We start from the raw sequence: 12,056 nt of genomic DNA on the forward strand, positions 1-12,056 counted from the left end.
TATATATATATATATATATATGCAGGTTTTGGTGTCCTCGGGTGTCTTCCCGTGTAAAAGTTGGGGTGTCTAGGCGACGTTTCGACGAGGTCTCACTCGTCATCTTCAGGCTGGTGCTTTCGGCTTCTTGTTACTGGAACAGAGCGGGATCTCAATGTTTGAGTTCCTATAAATACTGTAGAGGGGGTGTGGTGTCTAGCCTCCAATGTTCTGGGCAGAGAGGAAGTTCCCAGGCTAGTGTGCCTTTTCTTCTTTTGTTCCTTAATTACTTGAGAGATACCTTGAGTGATTTCTTGAGTGATATCCTGAGTACCACTTAGGTGGGTCATTAGGTGTGGATTAGTTGCTAAAGTCTTTGTGTCTTGACCTCTTGAACTTTGTGAAGAGTTTTCCTGAGAAGATGGCTGTATTGCACTTAGTTGTGCTTTGGCTTGGCTTCGTGTATAGGGGCGAGCTGTGGTTTTGTGGCTTGTGTCAGCCAGATCTGTGTAGGGATTGCAGGGGGGTGCAGCATCCGGAGGTGCCACCATGGATTGGCTACTGGATGGTGTCAGTAATTCATCTGTGGAGAGGGTCTGGGTTTGGGTCTGGTGTGGTTGATTGGTGTTGGCGTTCTGTGTGCCTCTGGATCTGGTGTCAGTTTTTGTGGGGAGGGCTAATTTCCAGATGTCTGGCAAGCGGGATGTGTCGTCACGCTTGTTCATGTTGTGAGGGTGTTTCTCTATCTCGATGGCTTCCATGATTATTCTCTTGTGGTGATGTTCCGTGTTAAAGAGCAATTTGGAATCTGCAAAATTAATTTCGTGTCCTGTTTCTTTCATGTGTTGGAAAAGAGAGGAAGTTTTTTCTTCTTTTTTGACGGCATTCTTGTGTTCTGCGATACGTGCATTTATTCGTCTGTTTGTTTGTCCAATGTACGTGGCTGGGCAGACTTTGCAGGGTATTTCATAGATCCCTTGGTTTTCCAACTGGATTTTATCCTTGGGGTTTCTGAGGATATTGGCTATTTTTTGGTTGGTGCAAAAGGCTGTTTTGATATTGTGTTTATGGAGGATTTTGCTAATTTTATCTGTAGTGCCCTTGATATAAGGAAGGAGGGCCATGCCATTGTTTTCTTCTGTGTCTTGGTTTTTGGGGGGTGTTTCCTTTTGGATTAGCTTCGTAATCCTGTTTTGCTGGTATCCATTGGCAATTAACACATTTGAGAGATTCTGTAACTCAGTTGTCAAGTGGTCTTTGTCAGCCAGGCGTTTGGTTCTGGAGATGAGAGTCTTGGCTACGGAGTTTATTTGTGCAGGGTGGTGGTGTGATTGTGCATGTAAGTAGCGGTTGGTGTGTGTTTTTTTCTGGTAGATAGTGTGTCCTAGGGAGCCATCAGGTTTTTTGTAGATTAGGACGTCAAGGAAGGGAAGTTGGTTGTTGGCTTCTATTTCCATAGTGAATTGTATTTTGGGGTGTAAGTTGTTGAGATGTGTGAGGAAGCTATCCAGTTTTTCCTTCCCGTGTGGCCAAATTACAAAGGTGTCGTCAACATATCTGAGCCAAAGTTTGGGTTTGTGTTCTGACTTGTCTAAAGCATTGGTTTCAAAGTGTTCCATGTACAGGTTTGCGATGACCGGTGAGAGGGGTGATCCCATAGGTGCTCCTTCTATCTGTTTGTATCTTTGTCCATTGTGGATGAAGTACGTGTTGGTTAGGCAGTGGTTGGTCAGGTCCAAGATGTATTCGGGGGGATTGTATTTGTTTTGAATAGCTGTCAAGGCTTCATTAATGGGCACTTGTGTGAAGAGAGATACAACATCGAAGCTCACAAAAAAACTTCCTCTCTTTTCCAACACATGAAAGAAACAGGACACGAAATTAATTTTGCAGATTCCAAATTGCTCTTTAACACGGAACATCACCACAAGAGAATAATCATGGAAGCCATCGAGATAGAGAAACACCCTCACAACATGAACAAGCGTGACGACACATCCCGCTTGCCAGACATCTGGAAATTAGCCCTCCCCACAAAAACTGACACCAGATCCAGAGGCACACAGAACGCCAACACCAATCAACCACACCAGACCCAAACCCAGACCCTCTCCACAGATGAATTACTGACACCATCCAGTAGCCAATCCATGGTGGCACCTCCGGATGCTGCACCCCCCTGCAATCCCTACACAGATCTGGCTGACACAAGCCACAAAACCACAGCTCGCCCCTATACACGAAGCCAAGCCAAAGCACAACTAAGTGCAATACAGCCATCTTCTCAGGAAAACTCTTCACAAAGTTCAAGAGGTCAAGACACAAAGACTTTAGCAACTAATCCACACCTAATGACCCACCTAAGTGGTACTCAGGATATCACTCAAGAAATCACTCAAGGTATCTCTCAAGTAATTAAGGAACAAAAGAAGAAAAGGCACACTAGCCTGGGAACTTCCTCTCTGCCCAGAACATTGGAGGCTAGACACCACACCCCCTCTACAGTATTTATAGGAACTCAAACATTGAGATCCCGCTCTGTTCCAGTAACAAGAAGCCGAAAGCACCAGCCTGAAGATGACGAGTGAGACCTCGTCGAAACGTCGCCTAGACACCCCAACTTTTACACGGGAAGACACCCGAGGACACCAAAACCTGCATTCCTGTACCCGTGAAAATCTACGAAAGCATATATATATATATATATATATATATATATATATATATATATTTACTGCGTCAGACCAACACGGCTACCTACCTGACTCGTCTTATGTCTTAGGGAAATTCTAAAGGAGAGAGAGAGAGAGAGAGAGAGAGAGAGAGAGAGGGTGCTTTGTGACTTCTGGTCTCATATTCTGGAGCTCAAACAAAACCATTAGTTAGGTCCAGCTCAATTTCCTCATTAAAATATTTGCACACCGTCTCTCATACTGTAAGCGTCGTTTACACATCATGAAAAGCAAAACAAAACCCATCTGCAATAAGAAGACCAAAAGTTGTTTGTTACGATGCGGGAAAACATGAAATAAACTGTTAGAAATAATAATAATAATAAAGTAAAACAGCAGAGCAGATGATAAAAGTCAACACACCATTAAGCAACGTTTAAAAATGGTTCTGATAAATTGTACCAGTAATTAAAAACAACCCCTGCAGCCGGTATGCCATGCTGGGGAAAAACGCGAATAGTGGTTCCAAAATTTTGAAGATGGGTGTCTTCACCTCTTAGGGAAGATTTGTGGTGAGCTGGAACATCACTGGTGCTCCCTCAAGAATTCTGAAGCGTTCAATGGAAATTCCCTTTTGTTCTGGAGAGGAACCAAGCTCTCCCCCTCTCCCTGGGTTATGAAACAAAATGAAAACAAATAATAGAGCCATTATTCTGAGAACAAAAGCTTTTGCTACTCTTTGGCACTTGCTGGAAGTAAATAGATGGGCCGCGGACAAAGAGATACAATGAAGTTTCCTTCTGTGTAATATTAAGCAAGCTGGTCCATGTGTTTTTTATTTAAAAAAAGCTCGTTGGAGTGTGGTTTGCGTCGTTTAATTTGTACACAGTGAGTTTTGCTGCAAGTTCTGGAAGTTCTTTTGGCATTACGTTGGCCATAAATGCGTCTTTAAACCCACGGTGGGAAGGCTGGACATTTCATCGGCTTTGCATCCAAATGAGCAAGAAGGCATTTTGGGATCCCGGGATCAGTGTTAGAAACTCAGATATATAAGCTAGGTGCCAAATGGCTCCTTAAACCAGGATTTCATTCACTAAAACGGAATGCCTAGTTGCGATTTTGGGGCCAGGTGGCTTGAAAGTTGTATTTTTCAGTATGACTTTTTAGTCCTGCAATTCATTATGACTGCATAGATTAAATATAATGACCAGAATGTGTTGCTTTTCAAGATCCAATAATTCCCAGGCAGGCACCTCCAGATGGTAGAGACCATGGGTAGGCAAACTAAGGCCCGGGGGCCAGATCCGGCCCAATTGGCTTCTAAATCCGGCCCGTGGACGGTCTGGGAATCAGCGTGTTTTTACATGAGTAGAATGTGTCCTTTTATTTAAAATGCATCTCTGGGTTATTTGTGGGGCCTGCCTCATGTTTTTACATGAGTAGAATGTGTGCTTTTATTTAAAATGCATCTCTGGGTTATTTGTGGTGCATAGGTATTTGTTCATTTTAAAAAATAAAATAAAAAGTCCGCCCCCCCCCCCACAAGGTCTGAGGGACATTGGATCGGCCCCCTGCTGAAAAAGTTTGCTGACCCCTGGTGGAGACATCCGGCACCACCCAGGCACCCAGGCATCTTCACATGGTCACAAGTGGCCAATAGCCAGGTGCAAAACGTGCCTGGTGAATTTTGAACACTGCACAGGATTGCTAGAGGAAAAGTCACAGGAGATGGCGCTGAACTACCCCAGCCCTCACCTTCCCGGGGCCCTGCAGATGTTTGGAGCTATGCTTCCCACCAGCAAGTTGATGGGAGTTGTAGCTGGAAACATCTGGAGGTTGCCAGGTTGCTAAAGTTGGACCAGCTGTTTCTTTCTGCGTACGACGGCTTCGCTGAGCTCACAAAAGGAGCATTCAGCGGTTGGGAGGGGACAGGGTTCTGCAAGAAACCAGCTTCTTGCGCTTTGCAGCATAATTCCAGATCAAAATCAAATGAATGTCATGGTTGCTTGTATATTTAATCCTAAGGTGTGTTTGACTGGTGGGGTAGATTTTACGCACTTTCCACTTGTTTGTTTGTTTTCCTATGCCGCCTTGGGTTTTTTTCTTTTTAAAGGTGGAGCAAAAGTATTTATGAAAATTTATTAAACGTTTGTGAATGTGAACAAATGGATACATGATAATCAGGCATGCATGAAGACAGGTTTCTGCTCCAACGGCCATACCTGCTTGATCTCAGAAGAAAAAACACCCTAGTTAGGAGAGGGAAACAGAGACAAACGAAGGGAGTTGGAGTCTATCAGCAACGAGATGACACTATACAGTGTGACCTCGGGTTAAGAACTTAATTTGTTCCAGAGGTCTGTTCTTAACCTGAAACTGTTCTTAACCTGAGGTACCACTTTAGCTAATGGGGCCCCGCGCCACCGCAGTGCGATTTCTGTTCTCGTCCTGAAGCAAAGTTCTTAACCCGAGGTACTATTTCTGGGTTAGGAGAGTCTGTAACCCGAGGTACCACTGTATTGGGTAGCCCTTGACCTAGAGCAGTCTTTCCCAAAGGAAAGATGCCCTGTCACCTCTGACCATTGCGCTATGCTGGCTGGGGCTGATGAGAGTTGTAGACCAACAACCTCCAGGGACCCAAAGTTGAGAAAGGCTGACCTCTGGAGCATGGTTTTCAACTGAGGGCTTCTGATGCAGCTATCCAGGTGATGAAAGTTTGGAAGGTGGTGAAAGTTTGGAAGGAGGCATATTTCCTTGCCCCCGAAGGGGCTGCAGAGCTACAGGGGGCTGGGGAAATGGGGCTCAGTGGTTTTATGCCTATAGGACAGGGGGGGCAACCTTATTTTATACAAATCAGGTGAGTAGTACAGTGGTACCTTGGATTACAGACTCTGCTAACCCAGAAATAGTACCTCGGGTTAAGAACTTCACTTCAGGATGAGAACAGAAATTTTGTGGCGGCGGCAGGGCGGCGGCAGCGAGAGGCCCCATTAGCCGAAGTGGTACATCAGGTTAAGAATAGTTTCAGGTTAAGAACGGACCTCTGGAACGAATTAAATTCTTAACCCGAGGTACCACTGTATTTGCTGAGCTTTAAGCAGAACAGACCTTATCAGATAATTAAACTTGTTGCATGTGCTTTCCATAATTTCGCAGGTTTGCCAAATTTAGGTCTCTCTCTCTTTGCAGCTGGAACTTTAATTTGAGTATTTACAACCTCAGCAATGGCCTTTTGCATTGAGAAGATAATGTTTGGATCATTAAGCAGAGTGTGGCAGGAGAGAATGGAGGGGCACTTCACAGCTTGTACTCACTGTGTATATCTTTTTGTTTTGTCTCTTCCTCTTCTCTTCCCGCTCCTCAAAAGGGACGTGAAAGCTGGAAACATTCTTCTAGGAGAAGATGGCTCGGTCCAGATTGCAGGTGAGCCTTTTTATAATTATAATGATTATAATTATTGTAATTATTATTATTTGCCATGTGGTTTGCTCTCTGCTTCCATGCCAGAGAGAGAGGACCCTGAGGAGAACCATCTTTCAATATCACATGGAAGAGGGAACAAGCTTGTTTTCTCCTGCTCTGGAGGGTAGGACACGAACCAAGGGCTTCAAGTTACAAAAAAGGAGATTCCAAATAAACATCAGGAATAACTTTCTGACAGTAGGAGCAGTTCAATAGTGGAATGGACTCCCCTGGGAGGTTGTGGTCTCTCCTTCCTTGGAGGTTTTCAAGCAGAGGTTGGATGGCCATCTGTCAGGAATGCTTTAGCTGAGATTCCTACATTGCAGAGGGTTGGACTAGATGACTCTTGCGTCCCTTCCAACTCTTAACTTGTAGCTCCACTGTAATTAATTGGTTGTTAATCGCCTTCCACGTATTTCCCAATGCGATGTACAAAATATAATAAGAACAGCTTAAAAACCCTTGGGGTCCCTTCCAGCTCTATGATTCTATTCTTTTTTTAAATAATATTTATTGGTTTCAATTAAGAACATATAAAAACAAAACAACAACAATAAAGACAAACATAAACAAAAACAACAAGTATAATTTCAAACCTTATTTTCTCAACCTACTTTCCCCTACTCCCTCATACCTCCCCGTTCTGTATTCTATTTTCATTATCCAGTCAGTAAATCCATTCCCTTATTTACCAAAGTTTTTTGACAATTCCATTCCTTTTCTTAATTAGCATCTCTGAACACCGTATTATTTTCCAACCCATGTCTTTCTAACCTTCATTAATTTTATAATACTTATCAAGATAATCTTTAAATTTCTTCCAATCTTCTTCCACTGTCTCTTTCTCCTGGTCTCGGATTCTGCCCGTCATCTCTGCCAGTCCCATGTAGTCTATCATTTTCATCTGCCATTCTTCCAAGGTGGGTAGCTCTGGTGTCTTCCAATACTTTGCAATAAGAATCCTTGCTGCTGTTGTAGCATACATAAACAAAGTTCTATCCTTCTTTAACACCACATGGCTGACCATGCCTAGGAGAAAGGCCTCTGGTTTCTTCAAGAAGGTATATTTAAATACCTTTTTCATTTCATTATATATCATTTCCCAGAAAGCCTTAATCCTTGGGCACGTCCACCAGAGGTGAAAGAATGTTCCTTCAGTTTCTTTGCATTCCAACATTTATTATCGGGCAAATGATAGATTTTTGCCAGTTTGGCTGGGGTCATGTACCACCTGTAGATCATTTTCATAATATTTTCTCTTAAGGCATTGCATGCCGTAAATTTCATCCCGGTGGTCCATAACTTTTCCCAGTCAGCAAACAAAATGTTATGACCAATATCCTGTGCCCACTTAATCATTGCAGATTTAACAGTTTCATCTTGTGTGTTCCATTTCAACAGCAGATTATACATTCTTGACAAGTTCTTAGTATTGGGTTCTAACAGTTCAGTCTCTAACTTTGATTTTTCCACCTGGAAGCCAATTTTCCTATCCATCTTATAGACTTCCAACAATTGATAATAGTGAAGCCAACCAGCTCTATGATTCTATGACCCTGGAGACCGTGGCACGGGGAGAAAGGGGGAAACAATATGCCATAGGTGTCTGGTTCCCCCTCCAACACGGGGAGTCAGTGGGGTGTGAACACATCATGCCCAATCCTTAAGGGCATTGCATCAGCCCCTCCCACCCCAAGAGCTGGTTGTCAAAGGTGGGCGTGGAGCAGCTTTGTTAGGGTGAACCCAGGGGTAGGGAATCTCTAGACCTGGAATCTGAATGTGGCCCTCCATTGCCTCTATCTGGCCCTTGGGAAGTCTCCCCAGGCTGTGCCCCACACAGGCTGTGCTTTACACCTCAGATCTTTTCCCCTGGCTGGAATGTGTCCTTGAACTTCAGTAATGCCCCTTGCTCTCCTGGATGAAGGGTACAGAGAGGTGTGTTGAATGTATGTAGAAACTAGCCTACCATGCAGTGGCGTAGCGTGGGGGGTGCAGGGGGGTCCGGCCGCAACATCGGGGGGGGGGGGGTGCGCTCGCACTCGAAGCTCTCTGCCCCCTGCTAAAATCCACAGGATAGGGGGCGCGAATTACTTGCCTTGCCCCGGGTGCTGACAACCCACGCTACGCCACTGCTACCATGTTAGGGTAACAATGAAAATTTGCTGCTGCGCCCACTTTTCCCATAGCCCTGCCCACCACTGGGATGTGGCCCCCGGAAGGCTCCGCGGAAGGGAGTGTGGCCCTCAGACTGAAAACGATTTCCCACTCTTGCTGTGCCGTCACACCCTTGAACTGCAAAATCTGAAGTGGCTTGCTTGCTGTCCGATTCTGCTCTTGTCTAGGAAGCCTTGTCAAGAGCAGTTTGGGTCCGCCCAGTTTTGTCAGAGGAAGACCCTCGCTGTTAGCCTTCCCCTACTCTGTCTACGCTGCCTGGGTCAGATGTCTCCTTCCTTGGGTCCCCTTTTGCTCACCTTGTCTGGCAAGAGTTTTCTTTGTGTTCTTGCCAGTAAACATTGGCTTGGGAGGCTAGTGGCGCCCACCCTGTGGAACGCCCTTCCAGCAGATGTCAAAGCGATAAACAACTACCTGACATTCAGAAGACATCTTAAGGCAGCCCTGTTCAGGGAAGTTTTTAACGTGTGATATTTTACTGTATTTTTGGTTTTTATGGAAGCCGCCCAGAGTGGCTGGGGAGGCCCAGCCAGATGGGCGGGGTATAAATAATAAATTATTATTATTATTATTATTATTATTATTATTATTATTGTTATTGTTATTGTTATTGTTATTGTTATTGTTATTGTTATTGTTATTGTTATTATAGATAGTGAGGCAAGGAGAAGAGAAATGAAAAAGAGTTGGTCCCAAAAACTTTATTGCATTGCCTGGTTTCCAGTGTTGAAAGATTTTTTTTTGGGGGGGGGGTCCTCCTCTCCGTAGAATTCCAATAAAGGAAAGGAAGGCTCCTCTCATTGCAGGGATTTTGGGGGGTGCGTATGAACCAAGGCTTTGTCTTGCACCTCTTTGATCCCCCAATCTATGGACCTTCTGTGGTTTATTACAACAGAGCTCTTTCAAGGATTCTTCTGAATGGGGGCGTTTTGCTCCCCCCGCCTTTTATCTGCAGAGGTTTATCAATTTACACTCAGTGGGCACTGGCTGCAGTATAAATTAAGGCTGCCTGCCTCTTTGTTTCATCCTCTTCCAGAATCACTTAGCCGTGTGAGATCATCTCAATATCAAAATGATTGTACAAGCAACTAGATTTGCCTTTTAAGCAACCTCCTGAATCCTTAATGATGCTTTGACCGGAAATCTATTGCCTATGCCCTAGAAGGGTCTTTGTGTTGAGAGTTAATAACCCTGTCCTTACCCGGGTCCTTTGATAATCTTATCTAAAACAGTCATGTGCCCCATTCATGTTGTATTTGGATAAAGGCGGAACCTACTGAAGGGTCTGCTTGTGTTGGATTAAACAGCTGTGCGAGTGCCACAATAGAGCCTAAGCTCAGAAAAGCCACAGAATTCGGTCCTGGTTATTTTTCTCCTTTTCTCCCCCATTTTTGAATTATTTATTTATTTGCATTTCATGGCTGCAAAGATAATGTATGTCAGCAGTAAAAAAAAAAAGAGTAAAGAGTATGGACATTTGTTCATACTGGTTGCAAAATTCATTTAGCATGAATTGTGTTTCTGTCTGAATACACAAAACTATGGAACTAAGTATAGTTATAGGCTTGTTCACACGAAGGGCAGGTGAGGGGGTTAGTGTAGACTTATTGAATCATAGAACTGTAGAGTTGGAAGGGACCCCAAGGGTCATCTAGTTTGACCCCCTGCAATGGAGGAATCTCAGTTGAAGCATCAGTGATAGATAGCCGTCCAACCTCTGCAGACCTCCAGAGGTTGTTAGGGCTCCAACTCCCATCATCCCAGCAAACATAGCCAATAAACAGGGGTGCTGAGGCAACCTCTGGAGGGCCAGAGGTTCCCCATTCCTATTTTAGAGCATCCTTCAGTTTAAAGATGTGAATATGGCAGGCACCATATTGCATGTGTCTCTGCAAAGGATTTGAACACAACCCTTGGGTTTTCCGAAGTTACTGTTTGTAATGGGATATTTTAATTCAGAGCGAAGCAAGTTCATTCAGCCTCTTGGCTACCTACCTGGGGGTCTAAAGGAGTGGTAGGCCGAAGATTAGCTGTAGAACGTAAGCTAAGCTCTCCTTGATGGGGAATGGACTCTAGTCTGCAACTTGATTTCCCATCCCTTGGCAAAATGCTTAGGACAATGATCATAAGATGCTGGTATCTTGCTACTGCCTTCAAGACCCACAGCCCGTGAATTCCCATTGACTATCATGGTTGAAAGACATCTGTGGATCCCCAGAAATAAAGAATGCACAGGATTCCACTCCTGGCAGGCCCTCCGAGAGGGGCTACGTAAACGTAGAAAGCTGCCTTGTTCAAAGACAGCACCAGGCAACTTCAACAGAAAAAAGCATCCGACAATGTAAAATATGACTTCTACTCTTGGAACTGCCCAATCTTCTACAGATTGAGTTTCTTCAGCTCTTTTCTTCAGCTCTTCAGTTTCTTCAGTCTTCTACAGATTGAGTTTCTTCAGCTCTTTTCCAAGGATATACCGGTATTGCTTTTGCAACAGATTGTCCTTCTCGGTGGCAATTCAAAAGCCAGTATACCCCAGGTAAGGATGGAAGTGTCTGCTGCCTGGAGAGGTGTAGCCTGTCAGTGTAGATGGCCCTGATCTGGATGGGCCAATAGTCTGACTCTGTGTAAGTTAGCTTCCTTTGTTCCTGTGCGTTACTGGATTGACAAGCTGTCTCAGGCATTCGAGACGAACAGTTTTAAATTGTATGTTTCCTCCCCCTGGAATAAAAATTGATTACTTGTACTGTCAAAGTGATCTTACGTTTAGACAGTCTAAATGTGCAAATATTAGGAAACTCTTCTGCATTGAAGACGTCCCTGTAAATGCAAGTCCACACTTCAGGGAGAAGTGAGTTAATTATTTCCTATAAAAAGACTTCTTGCATAATACTTAATTGAGGGGTGGATTTTCTGCAAAGCATTGACTTCTCTCCTTGACAGTTTTGCTTGTAGCATCCACAACAGCAAATCCATTCATTGTGGTGAAACGTCTGCTAAACGACGAGAACTTTGTATGGTAGATTTGGGAGTGGGCATCTAGAGAGCTGAGGAGCTGCAAATGTCTCTGGTGAACCTCTGGCGTTTCCCCTTTTTCTTTTAACATTATAATGATGGGCTTCTCATGGCTGATTTTATGACGTTTACCATTGTAGCTCCATGAACAGAAGGCTGCAGTTCTCCTTGGGGAGCGAACAGAAATGTGGAACCCCAATTAGGGGTTCATAATGTAGTGTGTTAGCTTTTTAGTGGCTCGGGCAGAACTTGGCCTAAATCAGAGAGAGAATCTGCCTAGCAAGGTCAAGGGGAAAGGCCTGACTCTGGCCAGCTTCTTTTCCGCACAGGAAGTCCCCGCATCGCCAGCCGGGGCTGAGAGGACCCTCTTCCTGGGTTACACTCTCTCCTTTGCGGCTGAAGGTGACACCGCAGTATTTTGCCGCACTTCCCCTTGGTTTGGAAATACTTTGTAAAACCTGCCCTCTCTTTCATCCTGCAACTGGCTGTACAGAAGTATGACAGGGTAATTAGTATGCTGCAGTCGTGATGTGTGGCTGCTTAAAATGCATGCATTCCATGCAAGGCAGATTTGTCTCGGAACAAGATATCTGACTCCTCCCCCTCTCTTTGTTCTTAGAAACAATAGAAGCTTCATAAATCCGTGCGTGATCGGAGGAGCAACAGTGCAAAAATCTTGTGATCGGATGATGTGGGGTTTCTGGGGTGACACTTAAGGGGTGGGATCTGAGGATCTGTAGGGTCCTGGCATTATTGCTA

The 12,056-nt window shown here is 44.4% G+C and overlaps 1 protein-coding gene across 4 annotated transcripts in view; it reads left to right on the forward strand.

The window, feature by feature from the left end:
* The window catches only part of OXSR1 (oxidative stress responsive kinase 1), an 85,594-nt gene that overhangs the window by 49,788 nt on the left and 23,750 nt on the right, over positions 1-12,056 (forward strand). For all 4 annotated transcript variants that reach the window (XM_083704164.1, XM_083704162.1, XM_083704165.1 and 1 more), the window contains exon 5: positions 6,019-6,074. In XM_083704164.1, the coding sequence (XP_083560290.1) occupies positions 6,019-6,074 (56 nt within the window). The remainder of the gene's footprint in view (positions 1-6,018; positions 6,075-12,056) is intronic.

This window comes from Podarcis gaigeae, assembly GCF_964106915.1.
Source record: "Podarcis gaigeae genome assembly, chromosome: 12".
Taxonomy (NCBI): Eukaryota; Metazoa; Chordata; class Lepidosauria; order Squamata; family Lacertidae; genus Podarcis; species Podarcis gaigeae.